Source organism: Passer montanus, unplaced genomic scaffold (assembly GCF_014805655.1).
Source record: "Passer montanus isolate IOZ18808 unplaced genomic scaffold, ASM1480565v1 scaffold89, whole genome shotgun sequence".
Classification (NCBI taxonomy): domain Eukaryota; kingdom Metazoa; phylum Chordata; class Aves; order Passeriformes; family Passeridae; genus Passer; species Passer montanus.
The window spans coordinates 879,283-893,887 of record NW_024374256.1 but is presented as its reverse complement, the minus strand read 5'-3'; the positions used below and the strand labels follow the sequence as shown (position 1 = coordinate 893,887).

The following is a 14,605-nucleotide window of genomic DNA, read 5'->3' as shown; positions in this document are numbered from 1 at the left end:
TCCAACAGGGATGAGCCTGGCTGGGGCATGGCCACGAGGCCCTTGCACTCTGCCCTGTGTCCCAGAGGATGAGCTGCCAGGCTCCCCAGGGAACTACAAAGTTCTCCAGGTGACAAGGTTAAGCCCAAACTGGGGCAGATACTTTGAGCATGAGGAACTTGACTGGGGTTGTTTTTCTGCAAATTATGCAAAAGCAGCACTTTTAGCTGAATGGACAATGAAGTGGGACAGGGCCCTTCACCAGTGACCTGGAGCAGCTGGGCTCCTGCCAGCTCCCAAAATGCCTCCAACAGGGATGAGCCTGGCTGGGGCATGGCCACGAGGCCCTTGCACTCTGCCCTGTGTCCCAGAGGATGAGCTGCCCAGGCTGCCCAGGGAACGGGCACAGCCCGAGGCTGCCAGAGCTCCAGGAGTGTTTGGACACTGCTCCAGGGATGCACAGGGTGGATGGCTGGGGTTGTCCCCAGTGTCCCTCCATCCCTCCCCAGGATATTCCCCAGTGTCTTTCCATCCCTCCCTGGGACATTCCTCGATTGTTGGGGCTATCCCCGATGTCCCTCCATCCCTCCCGGGATATTCCCCGATGGTTTGGGTTATCCCTCCATCCCTTCCTGGGATATTCTCTGATAGTTTGGGTTATCCCTCCTGGGATATTCCCCTATGTTTGGGTTATCCCTCCATCCCCTCCTGGGATATTCTCTGATAGTTTGGGTTATCCCTCCTGGGATATTCCCCTATGTTTGGGTTATCCCTCCATCCCTCCCGGGATATTCTCTGATAGTTTGGGTTATCCCCCCCGGGATATTCCTCGATGGTTTGGGTTATCCCTCCATCCCTCCCGGGATATTCCCCGATGGTTTGGGTTATCCCTCCCGGGATATTCCCCGATGTTTGGGTTATCCCTCCATCCCTCCCGGGATATTCCCCGATGTTTGGGTTATCTCTCCATCCCTCCCGGGATATTCCCCGATGTTTGGGTTATCCCTCCATCCCTCCCGGGATATTCCCGCCGTGCCCTCGGGCAGCTGCCGGGCCGCAGTCTCGAACCCGCGGCCCCGGAGCAGCGGCGTTGGTGACGTCACGGGGCCATGGCGGCGCTGGCCGTGCTGGCTGTGGCGGCCGCGCTGGGCCCGGGCCTGGCCGAGCCCCGCTACCGCCCGGACTGGGCCAGCCTGGACGCGCGGCCGCTGCCGGCCTGGTTCGACCGGGCCAAGGTGGGGGTGTTCGTGCACTGGGGGGTGTTCTCCGTGCCGGCCTGGGGCTCCGAGTGGTTCTGGTGGCACTGGCAGGGCCAGCGCGATGCCGCCTACGAGCGCTTCGTGCGCCGCCGCTTCCCGCCCGGCACCAGCTACGCGGAGTTCGCGCCCCGTTTCACCGCCCACGACTTCCAGCCCCGGCAGTGGGCACAGCTCTTCCGGCGGGCCGGGGCCAGGTCAGCGCCGGGAGGGCCGGAGCGGGGGTCCCTGAGGGGATGAGTGCCATGGCCGGGGGTCCCTGAGGGGATGGGGGGGTCCCTGAGGGGATGAGTGCCATGGCCGGGGGTCCCTGAGGGGATGGGGGTCCCTGAGGGGATAGGGGGGCCCCTGAGGGGATGAGTGCCATGGCCGGGGGTCCCTGAGGGGATGGATGGTGGGTCTGGGATTCCCTGAGGGGATGGAGGAGCCCTTTCTGGGAATCTGTGAGGTAGTGAGAGCCCCTGTCACTGAGCAGATAGAAGAGCATCCCAGAGGAAACAAGGAGGGGTCTGGGGGTCTCTGAGGGGGTGGAAAAGCTTGGGAAGCATATGGGGCTATTCCAAAGAGGATGCAGGGGATGGAAGGGGCAAATCCGGGGGTCCCTGAGGGATTGGGGGTCCCTGAACAGTGCTGGACATCCCTGAGGGGTCGTGCCCAGGATGCTGAGGAGATGACAGGTCCTGCTCCTTGCTAAGTATTCACTGTTCATTCTTTCCCAGCATTAAAATCCACTAAAAGCCTCTCTTATTCTTGTATTTGCTTCTAAATCCAAGGGACAGTGACAGAGGGCTCCTCACAGTGTGGTTACCCAGTGCCTTGCTGTTTTAATGACTGACTTTGCAGTGGGGCTGGGAAATGCCTCCTTTGTTCCTTTGCCATCCCAACCAAGCCCTTTTCTCCTCTCAGATACGTGGTCCTGACCACCAAGCACCACGAGGGCTTCACCAACTGGGGGTCACCAGTGTCCTGGAACTGGAATTCTGTGGACACAGGGCCCCACCGGGACCTGGTGGGAGAGCTGGGAGAAGCCCTCAGGGAGAGGTACGGCCCTGCCAGGGAGCTCTGCTTTGAGAGCAGAGAATGCTCCTGGCTCTGCTTGACAAACAGCAGAAAACCCCAGTTCAGTGTGAGGAATGGAGTGCCTGCAAATGATGGAAAATAATAAAGCCAGTAATTTAATTTCCACTGCTTCTTAATCCCCACTGAAGCCTAACTCTTCCCTCTGTGTTCTGTCCTTCAGCAACCTCCGCTATGGGCTGTATCACTCCCTGATGGAGTGGTTTAACCCTCTCTACCTCGCTGACAAACAAAGTGGCTTCAAGACCCAGAGCTTTGTTTTAAAGAAGACCATGCCAGAACTTTATGACCTTGTCTTAAAGTAAGAGCCACAACCAGTTCAGAATCACCAGCATTTCCTGGTTTCAGTTCTGTAGGGTGTAAAAAGGTGCAAAGTGGGTGCAAAGAAGAGAAATGTTGATTTTTGCCGAGGCAAATTGTCTTTGCTAAGCAGTAATGATTTGTGGTAATTAGAAAAGGGGTTCACTTTTAACCTGTGGAAAGTCTAATCTGTAGAATAACCAGGGACAAATTTTTCCTGCAAAAGCATTTCTCTCTAATCCTGCTTCAGTGCAGGGTGGCTGGATGTGGAACAAACTGTTCAGTATTTAGTAGAATAGAAAAGTGATTTCACTGGGAATTTCCATCCTTGCCTGCTTCCCCTTGCTGACAAAAATAAAAGGTTTGGGCTTGTGGGTTGTTGTCCCAGCTCAAGAATGTGTCTCATAATCACCTTTGAGGTGCCAAATTCTGAGTTTTTTGGAAGACTGCACCTTCTCTTGAGCTGTGGATCAACACCTTGTTCTTTGCTGCTGCAAGAACCTCCCTTAGAGCTTTGTGTGAAGCAGAAAATGAAGCAAAAACCTCCTTGTGATGCCAGGCAGTGGGAAGGGGAAGCAACCCCACACCCGAGAAACACAGTGTGGCAGGAGCAGATGATCCATTTGGAAACAACATCTCTCTCCCTCAGATACAAACCAGACCTGATCTGGTCGGATGGGGACTGGGAAGCTCCAGATTCCTACTGGAATTCCACCTCCTTCCTTGCCTGGCTCTATAATGACAGCCCTGTCAAGGTACCACTGCCTGCTGCCCCTCCTGGCACGGGGTGGGTGTGGAAGGGCAGGAAGCTCTGGGCTGTGTGATCACACCAGAAACCTCCTTGACTTTTGGCAGGTGTGTTTTATTCTCTGACAAAAAGAGATGTGTTTTATTCTCTGACAAAAAGAGCACCTGACTGTGCTGCTGTGCCAGCCCCACTGACCTGTGCAGGATCCTCGGCTTTGTTGCCTCAGCTCCCCCCTGAGTGAGCAGAGGGAGGGATTCAGCCTTCTCCAGGAGGGTTTCCATTACACTGGGGTTCTTTAGGTGCTTCCTCAGGGGGGTGGCTGCCAGCTGGACAGCCCAGGAACAAAGGGGTCTGTGCCCTGAGCTGTTTTCCCTCTCTCAGGACACCGTGGTTGTCAACGACCGCTGGGGCCGGGGCTGCTCCTGCCACCACGGGGGTTTCTACAACTGTGCTGACAGGTACAGGCCAGGCTCCCTGCCAGAGCACAAGTGGGAGATGTGCTCCTCCCTGGACAGGCTCTCCTGGGGCTACCGCAGCAACATGAGCCTGCCCGAGGTGATGGATGAAATGAGTGTGATTGAGGTGAGAAACCTGAAATGGGAATGGCCGGGGGGAGGTTGCTGGGAGTGAGAGGCTTCTGGAGGGTGAAACTCCTCAGTCTCTGTGCTCTCTGAGGTGAAGGTAATGTTATCCTGCTTTATCTGCTGCAGGAGATGGTGCAGACTGTGAGTTTGGGTGGCAACTACCTCCTCAACGTGGGACCTACAAAGGAAGGGGTGATTGTCCCCATCTTCCAAGAAAGACTCCTGGCCCTTGGGAGGTGGCTGGACACCAATGGGGAGGCGATTTATGAGTCCCAGCCTTGGAGGGTGCAGATGGAGAACACCACAGACACAGTCTGGTAAGGGCTCTGCTGCTCACACCAGCTGATGCTTATTTCTTGCCTTTTCCTAAATTTGGAGCTGGGGGAAGTAGGTGACCCTTGTGTGGTGGCAGGAGGCCAAGCAGTGTTCTTGTGCTGTCTGGAAAGGTCGGGTTTGTGTCTGGTGCCCTTCACTGCTGAGCTCCTGCTCTCTCAGGTACACCTCCAAGGGACCTGTGGTCTTTGCCATCTTCCTGCTCTGGCCTCTGGACAGTGTCCTGCATCTCTCCTCACCCATTCCATCCCCAGGCACACGGGTAAGGGGCTGAGCATACACTGAGAGCATTTGGGGGCATTTTTGGGCAGGAGGGGCCAGCCTGGATTTGTTTGGGAGCTGGGGAGTGGGAGGCTGTGTGCTGTGGGCTCCTTGCAGCACCCCGGGCTGTTCCCCAGGCTTTGGCTCACATGGCCAGGGAGGATTCCTGCCCTGGAGTGTTCTGATGCTGCTGTGGCAGGGGAGGGAAGGTCCCCAGAGCAGCCCAGGTGCAGTGCCCTGCTCGTGGCACATGTCACCGTGACGCAAACGTTGCAGTGTCCTTTGCTCTGAACAAACAGGGCCAAAGCATCAGCAACAAACAAACCCCAAACAACAAACTGCAGCCTGGGGTGGCTCCAAACAGCCCTGTGTCACCCCCTGTGCCACGTGAGCCACGGCTGGGCACCTGCAGGGCTGTGGGCTGTGCAGGGGGGCTGCTGAGCTCCAGCTGAGTGTCCCTTCCTTCCTTGCCTCCTCTGCAGGTGACACTGCTGGGGTTTGCTGGCACTCTGCAGTGGCAGAGCCAGCCAGGGAAAGGGATGCTCATTACCCTGCCCTACATGCTGCCATCTCCTCTCCCTCCCCAGTCTGGCTGGGTGCTGAAGCTCGAGGGTGTGAAGTGATGCCTGTGGGGGGACACAGCATCTCCCACTGCCTTTCTTTTTGACTGAACCCAAGAGGATTTTTATGTTTCATGTTGAATACATTATTTTTCACTTGAGAGAATCTCTCCTCCAGTCTCTGTTGCCTTGTGTTACTTCAGTGTTGGTTGGAGCAGCTGTGATCAGCTGCTTCCATGATGAATAAATCCAATGGAAGCCTGCTGGAAGGGATCTGAAAGAAATCATCTGTAAAAAATACACAAATCCATCCACAGACTTTTATTGATATTCTGCTGGAGACAGCTACAAGAAAAGGTTTTATTCTTAGTGAATTTAAGAGACTCCACCATTGTGAATTGCACTTGTGACTTCTGCTTGCACTCCTGGAGTCCCAGAGAGAGCAGTTTGAGCTTCTCAGAAAGGGCTGAACAGTGAGAATGTGGGTGATGAGACTGCTCCAGGGTGTTGTGAGGGCACCACAGCGCTGCGGGCAGGCTGTGTTCTGTTCCTGCCCCAGCAGAACCCGCCAGGACACCGCGAGCTGGGCTCCAGCAGCGCCCGGGGCAGCGCCGCGTGCGGAGCCGTGACAAACCGTGACAAACACCCACCGGCTCCGGTGACGCCGCTACCGACGGAAAAACGGGACAAACAGGGACAACAGAGCCATGGCCTCCTTGGCTCACGCCGGTGACCCCCGGCCCGCCCCAAAACAAACAGCTCGGTGTTTGCTCGGCGCACCGGCAGCGCCAACGCCGCCGCTATAAGTGCGCGGCGGGCGCGGCGCGGGGCAGTGCCGGAGGGAAGGATGCCGCTCTGCGACACGGGCTGCGCGCCGCGGGACGGCGCCTGGGGCCAGGTGCGGCACGGCCGGGACGGGGACACGGGACACGGGACAGGGACACGGACACGGGACAGGGGCACGGGACACGGGACAGGGACACGGGACAGGGGACACCGGGCACGGAGCGGGGACAGCGCTGCCGGCGCCACGTGCGGAGCGCTCACGTGGCCCGCGGAGCCACGCCCCCTCCCGGCCGAGTCACGTGCCGGGGGTGTGTGCGGTCACGTGGGCGCGGCGGACATGGCGGCGGCGCGGCGGCTGCTGCCGCGCTGGGCGGGAGCGCTGCGGCCCGTGAGGGAGCGGGGCAGCGGGACATCGGCGCACCGGCAGCGCCAACGCCGCCGCTATAAGTGCGCGGCGGGCGCGGCGCGGGGCAGTGCCGGAGGGAAGGATGCCGCTCTGCGACACGGGCTGCGCGCCGCGGGACGGCGCCTGGGGCCAGGTACGGCACGGGGACACGGCACAGGGGACAGGGGACACGGACAGGGGACAGGGGCACGGAGCGGGGACAGCGCTGCCGGCGCCACGTGCGGAGCGCTCACGTGGCCCGCGGAGCCACGCCCCCTCCCGGCCGAGTCACGTGCCGGGGGTGTGTGCGGTCACGTGGGCGCGGCGGACATGGCGGCGGCGCGGCGGCTGCTGCCGCGCTGGGCGGGAGCGCTGCGGCCCGTGAGGGAGCGGGGCAGCGGGGCGGGACCGGGACAGGGACAGGGAGCGGGGACAGGGAGCGGGAACAGGGAGCGGGGCATCGGAACGGGACAGAGGGACCGGGACAGGGACAGGGAGCGGGGCAGCGGGACGGGACCGGGACAGGGAGCGGGGGAGCGGAACGGGACAGAGGGACCGGGACAGGGACTGGGCAGAGGGAGCGGGGGGATCAGAACGGGGACAGACACCGGGGGGCACCGGGACGGGGCCGGGCGGGGTCAGGGTGCGGTACCGGTGCCGGTACCGGGCGGGGCCGGGCTCCGGGGCGCGGCTGACTCTGCTCCCGTGCCAGGTGAGCTCCGCGGCGGCGGGCGGGGCGTACCCGAAGCGAGTGAAGGTGGTGGAGGTGGGACCCCGCGACGGGCTCCAGAACGAGAAGGTAGCGGCGGGTCCGGGCTCCCTGCCCTCCGGGGCCCTTCTCAGATCCCCCCTGTGCCCCCCAGTGGGGCGGCTCTCCTTTAAATGCTGCTTTTTTTCTTTTTTCTTTTTTTTTTCTTCCAGTGGTGGAAGAGTTTATTGTGTAAATAATAATAATTTTAAGTAATTTTTCTTTTCTTCTTCTTCTTAGAATCTTGTGCCCACCTCGGTGAAGATCAATTTAATCAACATGCTGTCAGAGACAGGGCTGCAGGTCATAGAGGCCACCAGCTTCGTGTCCCCCAAGTGGGTTCCTCAGGTCAGTGTTAGACAGGATCTGCAGCTCTAGAAGTACAATAACCCAGTGGTCCTGCTGGCTCCCCAGTCCCTGTTACTGGGCAAGGAGCAGCAGAGCACTCAAACCATCCCAGAGCTTCCCTTTGGACCCTGGCAAGAGCAGAGGTCACACACGAGGCTGGTTGTGCACGTTGGCCTGTGACCCCTGAGCCCTCAGCTCTGTTTGCTGTGGAGGCTCTGCTCCCCACACATTGCTGTTCCCTTTCCAAAAAGGAGTTGGAGTGGTGCTTTCCTGGCAGGCAGCAGTGGCAGCTGTGACCCTCAGGGCTGTTCCTGCCTTGCTTTGCAGATGGCTGATCACACCGAGGTCCTGCAGGGCATCAACAAATGCCCTGGCATCAGTTACCCCGTGCTGACTCCAAACCTGAGGGGCTTCCAGGCAGCGGTAAGGGCTGGGGACCCAGCACCCACCCCCACCCCGGGCACTCCCCCCTGCTCCTCTGCCTTCCCCCTTTTGAAGGCAGGCCCAGCTCTGTCCTGGCTCTGCTGCAGTGAGCTGAGGGAAGGGCTGGGTTGTCTGGGGGACGGTGGTTCTGTGAAGTGAGGGAGCTTGGTCAGAGGTTGTAGATCACAGAGACTTGGAGGGGCAGAAGAGCTCCAGGATCTCCCAGTCTAAATAAACAAAAAACTCTTCTCTTTGGGAACAGAAGAGCCTCTGTGAAGGGAGGAGTTTGTGGGGCTGGTTTGAGACATCCCTACCGAGAGATGCCACTGAAACCCTTGAATTAACTCTTGAAGTTGTGGCTCTGTTTGTCATTTCCCTCACAAGAAAAAATCCCCTGGCTTTGATTTAAGAAGTGCTGGGGTAACTCAGGGGTCTTTTCCAGCCTCAGAGGTGCTGTGGTTCCAGTTTAGGATTTTTTATTTGCAGGTGGCAGCAGGGGCCAAAGAGGTGTCGATCTTTGGGGCAGCATCTGAGCTGTTCACCCAGAAAAACATCAACTGCTCCATCGAGGAGAGCCTGGAGAGGTTTGAGGAGGTGATGAGGGCAGCGAGGGAAGCCAGCATTCCTGTCAGGGGGTAAGGGCTTCCTGCTGCCATCACCCACGTTCACTCTGGAATCACCCAGAGGCAGCTGGGGTCAGACTTTCTTGGCAAACATCCCACATGGAAGTGCACAGATCACACCCCCAGCAGCCCTCTGGGCTCATCCTGGCAAACTTTACACCCCTGCAGGAAGAGATTGGTGAAATCCTGTAGCCTTTGGCCACTGGAATACAAAATTGATTCTCCCATCTTGCAGACATGGGAGATGCACAAGTCCTGACTGGTTTGTCTAGTGGGATCCCCCTGCCCTTTTCCAGCTAAAAGTTTGGGGTTTTTTTTAACCCAGGTATGTTTCCTGTGTCCTTGGATGTCCCTATGAAGGGAAGATTTCTGCAGCCAAAGTTGCAGAGGTGAGTCAGCCAGAAATGCAGCCAGAATTGCTGATTTATTCTGGGGGATGTGAAGTGGGCTCTGGGGGTTATCCAGGCTACAAGGGGGATGTGTGAGGGAATAGCCAGGCTCTCAGAGGCTGGATCCAGCTGGGATGGGGAGCTGAGGGAGGTTTGGACACTGCAGGGTTTTAATTCCAGAGAGGAGTGTCCAGGGAGTCAACAGTACCCTGAGAGGGGATTGTTGTACAGCAGGAATGAGCCCTGGGAGGGGAGGAGTGTGCAGGGGATTGTTGTACAGCAGGGATCAGCCCTGGGAGGGGAGGATGCCCTCTCAGGGGCCGTGCTGGCTGTGCCAGGTCTCCAAGAAGATGTACTCCATGGGGTGCTACGAGATCTCCCTGGGGGACACCATCGGCGTGGGCACCCCGGGCAGCATGAGGGACATGCTGGCACTGGTCATGAAGGAGGTGCCCGTGGGGGCTCTGGCTGTGCACTGCCACGACACCTACGGCCAGGCCCTGGCCAACATCCTGGTGGCCCTGCAGGTGGGTTCCTGCTCTGCACCCTCACACCCCTGAGAGCCACCCTGTCCCACCCCCGGGCCTGCTGCCACTGTCCCCTGCTGCTGCCAGGGACGGGGCAGCCACGTGGAGCAGCTTTGCCTGGTTTTGTCACCCCTGACTGTGTTTGCAGATGGGGGTGAGCGTGGTGGACGCCTCCGTGGCCGGCCTGGGGGGGTGCCCCTATGCCCAGGGAGCCTCTGGCAACGTGGCCACCGAGGACTTGGTGTACATGCTGCACGGGCTGGGCATCCACACGGTGAGTGGCACCCCAGGGCTGTGCCCAGGCCTCGGCTGGGAGTGGCTGTGGCAGAGGGGATGGGATATCTGGGAAAACAGCCCTGGGAGGGCGAGCAGGCCCTGGCACGGTGCCCAGAGCAGCTGTGGCTGCCCCTGAGTGCCCAGGGGTGGGCGTGGGGACCCGGGAGGGTGGGGGATGTTCCTCAAGGCATGTCCTGGCCCTTTGCCCTGCAGGGGGTGGATCTGCAGAAGCTGATGGACACTGGCACCTACATCTGCAACGCCCTGAACAGAAAAACCAACTCCAAGGTGTCTCAGGCCTCCTGCAGGCTGTGACACTGAGTGGGATTTCTCCCTGGAGCAACAAGGTCCAGCCCTGGCTGGGATTCCTGCCTGACTTCTGAGCTCAGAACTTGAGAGGAAGCTCAAAATCCTCCAGAATTAGGAAGAAGTGAGGGAATCTCCTGTGATACTTTGTAATGTTGGACCTCGGGGCTGCCCCCTGTGCCTTGGAGGGGCAGAGGAGAGCTCAGAGCAGAGCAGCAGCTCCTGCCTGCAGGGCCAGGACCAGCTCAGCCTCAGCAGCTCGGGCTGTCCCTCCTCCCTCCCCTCCCTCCACAAGAAAAACAGCCACAGGCTGAGCCCAAACCTCCCTGGGCTCCCTCGGGGCTGTGCTGCTGCTCTGGGTATCTGTTGTAAGATACCCCAGCCCAGCAGGAGTAATAAACACATTATTTAATAATCAAACTGTGAAAAAATGGATTCAGTCGAACCAGCAAAGGAGCTTTTGGTGCTGGTTTGGCTCCAAGTGCCTCCTCCGGCAGGAAATTCTGCATTTTCATGGGCTGAGGGTGAGGAATTGCTGCCACCCTGAGAGCAGAGAGTGAAACTCCTGGGGTCCTTGGGAAGCACCCCCTGCTCTTCATTTTAAAGTCATTTATTGAGCAGTTAATTGTGAGACTGGAGAGGAGCACACGAGGCTGCGGGTGCCTCCTCTCCACGTGCCTTCAATAAACTGAATTAATTACCAAACCTTCGCTAATGAACCGCACGGAAATGAGGTGGAATGGGGCAGTAAATTGGTGGTTTGGGGCAGTGATTCGGGGTTTTGGGGTAGTAAATTGGGGTTTTGGGGCAATAAATTGGTGTTTTGGGGCAACTGCCTCCTCCGGCCGCCAGGGGGCGCTGCGGCACCGGGCTCCCCGCGGTGGCCCCGCCCACCAGCGGCCGCCGTCCCACGAGGAGTTTTGTCCCCGCTGCCGCCCCGTAGCCCTGACACGTTTCCATGGAGGAGCGGCGCGCGTGGCGCCGGGGGGCGGGGCCAAGGCCCGGCCTTAAAGGGGCCGCGCCCCTCACGGGGCTGCGCGGGAGCGGCGGCGGCGGCGGCGGGTGAGAGCGAGCGGGGAACGGAACCGGGGAACCGAACGGGGGAACGGAACCGGGGGGAACGGAACTGGGGAACCGAACCGGGGGGACCGGGGTAACGGGCAGGGGGAAATCGGGGGGAACGGGCAGGGGGACAGCCCGGGTCCCGGTGCCGCCCCGAGCCCTCCCTGCGCCGGGCGGGAGCGGCCGAGGGCAGAGCCGGTGCCTGCGGAGATCGCCCGGTTAATGAATGAATGGACGCGTTAATTAGCTAATTACAGTGAGCGCCGCTGCCCCGAGGGCGCGGGTGAGCCCGGGGCTGGGCTCAGCAGGAAGCGCCCGGGCTCCGGGATGTGGCACCGCCGCGTCCGGGAGGTGGGACCGGCGCTGCCCCGCCCGTCCTGGGGCAGGGCCCGGCACCGGGCTCCCCGCGGTGGCCCCGCCCACCAGCGGCCGCCGTCCCACGAGGAGTTTTGTCCCCGCTGCCGCCCCGTAGCCCTGACACGTTTCCATGGAGGAGCGGCGCGCGTGGCGCCGGGGGGCGGGGCCAAGGCCCGGCCTTAAAGGGGCCGCGCCCCTCACGGGGCTGCGCGGGAGCGGCGGCGGCGGCGGCGGGTGAGAGCGAGCGGGGAACGGAACCCCGGGCCGTGCCCACCCGAACCGAGCCGAGCCGGGCCGTGCCCAACCGGGCCGAGCCGGGCCGTGCCGAGCCGAGCCGTGCCGTGCCCAACCCGCGGCTCCGGCGCTGTCCCCGCAGGGACATGGCCGAGGCCATCCTGGTGACGGGCGGCGCGGGCTACATCGGCAGCCACTGCGTGCTGGAGCTGCTGCAGGCCGGCTACGCGCCCGTGGTCATCGACAACTTCCACAACGCCGTGCGAGGTACGGCAGCGCCGGCCCCGCTCCGCCCGGCCGGCCCGGGCCCCGCGCTCCCCGCACTCCCCTCGTTCCCTCCCTCGCTCCCCGCAGGCTCCCAGGAGCTCCCCGAGAGCCTCCGCCGGGTGCAGCAGATCGCGCAGCGCCCCGTCACCTTCCAGGAGCTCGACATCACGGACCGGGCGGCGCTGGCACGGCTCTTCGGGAAGGTGCGAGCGGCAGCGGCGGTGCCCGGGGGGCTCCGGCGGGGCGGGGAGGACACGCAGTGCCCGCTCCGGTGGGCCAGGGAGCTCCGGGGGTGCTGCTGGTGCCCGCCGCCGCGGCTGAGCCCAGCCCGTGCCCCGCAGCACCGGTTCTCGGCCGTGATGCACTTCGCCGGGCTCAAGGCCGTGGGGGAGTCGGTGCAGAAGCCTCTGGACTATTACAGAGTGAACCTCACCGGGACCATCGGGCTGCTGGAGGTGAGGGGGGCTGCCAGCGACCCCGGGCTGCTCCCGCTGCCCTCCCCGTGCCCGGGCAGGGCTGGCACGGGGCAGGGCTGCAGCAGGGCTGGCACGGGGCAGGGCTGGCACGGGGCAGGGCTGGCACGGGGCAGGGCTGGCACGGGGCAGAGCTGCAGCAGGGCTGGCACAGCTGCCCCTTGCCCCTCACAGACCATGAAGGCCCACGGCGTGAGGAACATCGTGTTCAGCAGCTCCGCCACCGTCTACGGGGAGCCCAGGTACCTCCCCCTGGACGAGAAGCACCCGGTGGGCGGCTGCACCAACCCCTACGGCAAATCCAAGTTCTTCATCGAGGAGATGATCCGGGATCTCTGCAGAGCAGAGAGGGTGAGGAGCTGTGTCCCCAGGGGGTGTCCCCAGGGGCTGTCCCCAGGGGGTGACCCTGTCCCCGTGTCCCCAGGACTGGAACGCCGTCCTGCTGCGCTACTTCAACCCCATCGGCGCCCACGAGTCAGGGATGATCGGGGAGGACCCCCAGGGCATCCCCAACAACCTCATGCCCTACGTGGCTCAGGTAGAGCCCCCCCAGCCCTCGGGGGTCGCAGGGAGGGGACGGGGGTGCCGGGGCTCCACAGGGCTGTCCCTCTGTGCAGGTGGCAGTGGGACGCCGGGAGTTCCTCAGCGTCTTTGGGAACGACTACAAGACGGACGATGGAACGGGTGCGTCAGGGCCGGGGATTTGGGATGGGGGATTTGGGATGGGGGATTTGGGATGGGGGATTTGGGATGGGGGGATTTGGGACTCCCAGACCCCCGGGCCTGCCCTCACCCTCTGCGCCCCCACAGGAGTCAGGGATTACATCCATGTCGTGGACCTGGCCAAGGGCCACATCGCTGCCCTGAAGAAGCTCAAGGAGAATTGTGGCTGCAAGGTACCAACCTGGGGGTGCTGCCAGCCCTGGGGGACATGGGGGTGCCAGTGGGGGCTGAAGCAGAGCCTTCCTCCCCTCGATCCCTGTCCTTTATCCTCCTCCCAGATCTACAACCTGGGCACAGGCACCGGCTACTCCGTGCTGCAGATGGTCCGGGCCATGGAGAAAGCCTCGGGGAGGGAGGTAAGGGCAGAGCTGTGGGCTCACAGGCACAGGGGCAGAGCTGCCCCCCAGGGCCCTGTGCCCCCAGCAGCCCTGGCCCCGCTCCCTCAGCCCCCCGAGCCCCCCGAGCCCCCAGCCCTCGGTGCTCTCTCCCTGCAGATCAAGTACCGGGTGACGGCGCGGCGGGAGGGGGACGTGGCCTCCTGCTACGCTGACCCCACGCTGGCCGAGCAGGAGCTGGGCTGGAAAGCTGCCTTTGGCCTGGACAAGATGTGTAAGGGCATCCCCTCCCTGGCGCAGCGGGCACTGCCAGCCCCCTGCCCTCCCTCACCTCCCTGCTGCTGTTCCAGGTGAGGACCTGTGGCGGTGGCAGCTGCAGAACCCCACGGGCTTCAGCAAGAACTGAGCTGTGGCGAGGGCTGGCCGGGCCAGGGCTGCTCTGAGCCAGCTCTGCCTCCTTCCCCGAGAGCTGTCACCATCCTGGGAGGGCACTGCCAGCTCCCCCTCCTGCCCCTGGCACGGGGCAGGAAGGCTGGAGCATCCTCAGCCTCTCCCCTCCTCATCCTCATCCCCCAGGTCCTTTCATCTCACAGAGCCAGAACCACAACCAAGGGTGAACAGAGCCAGGGCCTGGTTTGGCACCACGGGCATGGAACCCCCCGGGAATGCCCAGGGGCTGAGCCAGTCCTGGCTGGGAGCTCCTGAGCCCGCCCTGTGCCCTGGGACAGCTGAGTCCTGCTGAGCCCAGCCTGCAGCAGAGCCCTGTTCCCTCCTGGCTCAGGGGGAGCCCAGGGCACCTCTGCCCTGCCCTGGCACAGAGAAGGCACCAGGAACCTCCCACAGGGACCAGTCACATTCCAAGGCTTCCTCCAACCCCCCTTTTCCCTACCCCAGCATGGTTTTGGGGACCAAATCTCATCTCCCTGTCTCCTGCAGAGCTGGAGAAGCCCCTGCCCAGGGCTGTGCCAGCCTGGCCTGGCTGCCCACAGCCCCTGGGTGCCTGCTCTGGCCCTGGCCCACACTGCTCCTGTTTATTCCTGGCAGCTCCCAGGGCAGGGATGACGCAGCCAGCCCCGTGTGCTGTTGGCTGGATGAATAACTTATGCTCCTGAATTATGAATGGAGCTTTTGATTTGTTTTTAAAATAAACTTTCCTACTTTCTAAGTGGCAGCTTTGTTCTGCTTCCCCTCAGCCAGAGCTCCTGCCCCTAAAAATGGGACCCTGGGGCCTGATAGAACCCCATT

The 14,605-nt window shown here is 61.7% G+C and overlaps 3 protein-coding genes across 9 annotated transcripts; all 3 read left to right on the top strand.

Moving 5' to 3' along the window:
* Positions 1–1,069: 1,069 nt before the first annotated feature.
* FUCA1 (alpha-L-fucosidase 1) lies at positions 1,070–5,264 on the top strand. Of its 2 annotated transcripts, none has more exons than XM_039733800.1 (8): positions 1,070–1,432; positions 2,142–2,276; positions 2,476–2,613; positions 3,262–3,367; positions 3,742–3,942; positions 4,071–4,261; positions 4,440–4,539; positions 5,021–5,264. In XM_039733800.1, exons 1-8 carry the CDS (start codon positions 1,089–1,091, stop codon positions 5,159–5,161), a joined length of 1,356 nt encoding a protein of 451 aa, XP_039589734.1. In that variant the 5' UTR covers positions 1,070–1,088; the 3' UTR covers positions 5,162–5,264. The 2 variants fall into 2 exon arrangements, with proteins under 2 accessions (XP_039589734.1, XP_039589733.1); XM_039733799.1 differs by having other exon boundaries at positions 4,391–4,539.
* A 659-nt stretch (positions 5,265–5,923) lies between these two features.
* HMGCL (3-hydroxy-3-methylglutaryl-CoA lyase) lies at positions 5,924–10,614 on the top strand. 4 transcript variants are annotated; one of them, XM_039733806.1, is made up of 9 exons: positions 5,924–5,996; positions 6,982–7,068; positions 7,258–7,365; positions 7,693–7,788; positions 8,275–8,423; positions 8,737–8,800; positions 9,139–9,327; positions 9,476–9,601; positions 9,817–10,614. In XM_039733806.1, the coding sequence occupies exons 1-9, from the start codon at positions 5,946–5,948 to the stop codon at positions 9,916–9,918; spliced, it is 972 nt and encodes a 323-aa protein (XP_039589740.1). In that variant the 5' UTR covers positions 5,924–5,945; the 3' UTR covers positions 9,919–10,614. The 4 variants fall into 4 exon arrangements, with proteins under 4 accessions (XP_039589740.1, XP_039589738.1, XP_039589737.1 ...); XM_039733804.1 differs by lacking the exon at positions 5,924–5,996 and adding an exon at positions 6,207–6,272; XM_039733803.1 differs by lacking the exon at positions 5,924–5,996 and adding an exon at positions 6,303–6,423.
* Positions 10,615–10,936: 322 nt separating this feature from the next.
* On the top strand, positions 10,937–14,525 carry GALE (UDP-galactose-4-epimerase). 3 transcript variants are annotated; one of them, XM_039733801.1, is made up of 11 exons: positions 10,937–10,971; positions 11,705–11,829; positions 11,917–12,032; positions 12,171–12,284; positions 12,477–12,653; positions 12,727–12,840; positions 12,920–12,986; positions 13,113–13,198; positions 13,304–13,381; positions 13,520–13,634; positions 13,711–14,525. In XM_039733801.1, exons 2-11 carry the CDS (start codon positions 11,709–11,711, stop codon positions 13,764–13,766), a joined length of 1,044 nt encoding a protein of 347 aa, XP_039589735.1. In that variant the 5' UTR covers positions 10,937–10,971; positions 11,705–11,708; the 3' UTR covers positions 13,767–14,525. The 3 variants fall into 3 exon arrangements, 2 of the variants coding, with proteins under 2 accessions (XP_039589735.1, XP_039589736.1); XM_039733802.1 differs by lacking the exon at positions 10,937–10,971 and adding an exon at positions 11,544–11,562; XR_005630374.1 differs by lacking the exon at positions 10,937–10,971 and adding an exon at positions 11,546–11,562 and having other exon boundaries at positions 11,985–12,032.
* The last annotated feature ends 80 nt before the right edge of the window (positions 14,526–14,605 follow it).

What these genes read in the sequence shown, in the direction of transcription:
- FUCA1 (XM_039733799.1), top strand. Translation starts at nt 1,089, where the DNA reads ATGGCGGCGCTGGCCGTGCTGGCTGTGGCGGCCGCGCTGGGCCCGGGC. An exon ending in TTCCGGCGGGCCGGGGCCAG is followed by an intron (nt 1,433 to 2,141) that starts GTCAGCGCCGGG and finishes TTCTCCTCTCAG; the next exon opens with ATACGTGGTCCTGACCACCA. An exon ending in ATAATGACAGCCCTGTCAAG is followed by an intron (nt 3,368 to 3,741) that starts GTACCACTGCCT and finishes TCCCTCTCTCAG; the next exon opens with GACACCGTGGTTGTCAACGA.
- HMGCL (XM_039733806.1), top strand. Translation starts at nt 5,946, where the DNA reads ATGCCGCTCTGCGACACGGGCTGCGCGCCGCGGGACGGCGCCTGGGGC. An exon ending in ACGGGCTCCAGAACGAGAAG is followed by an intron (nt 7,069 to 7,257) that starts GTAGCGGCGGGT and finishes TCTTCTTCTTAG; the next exon opens with AATCTTGTGCCCACCTCGGT. An exon ending in ACGGGCTGGGCATCCACACG is followed by an intron (nt 9,602 to 9,816) that starts GTGAGTGGCACC and finishes TTTGCCCTGCAG; the next exon opens with GGGGTGGATCTGCAGAAGCT.
- GALE (XM_039733801.1), top strand. Translation starts at nt 11,709, where the DNA reads ATGGCCGAGGCCATCCTGGTGACGGGCGGCGCGGGCTACATCGGCAGC. An exon ending in CTTCCACAACGCCGTGCGAG is followed by an intron (nt 11,830 to 11,916) that starts GTACGGCAGCGC and finishes CGCTCCCCGCAG; the next exon opens with GCTCCCAGGAGCTCCCCGAG. An exon ending in AGGAGAATTGTGGCTGCAAG is followed by an intron (nt 13,199 to 13,303) that starts GTACCAACCTGG and finishes TCCTCCTCCCAG; the next exon opens with ATCTACAACCTGGGCACAGG.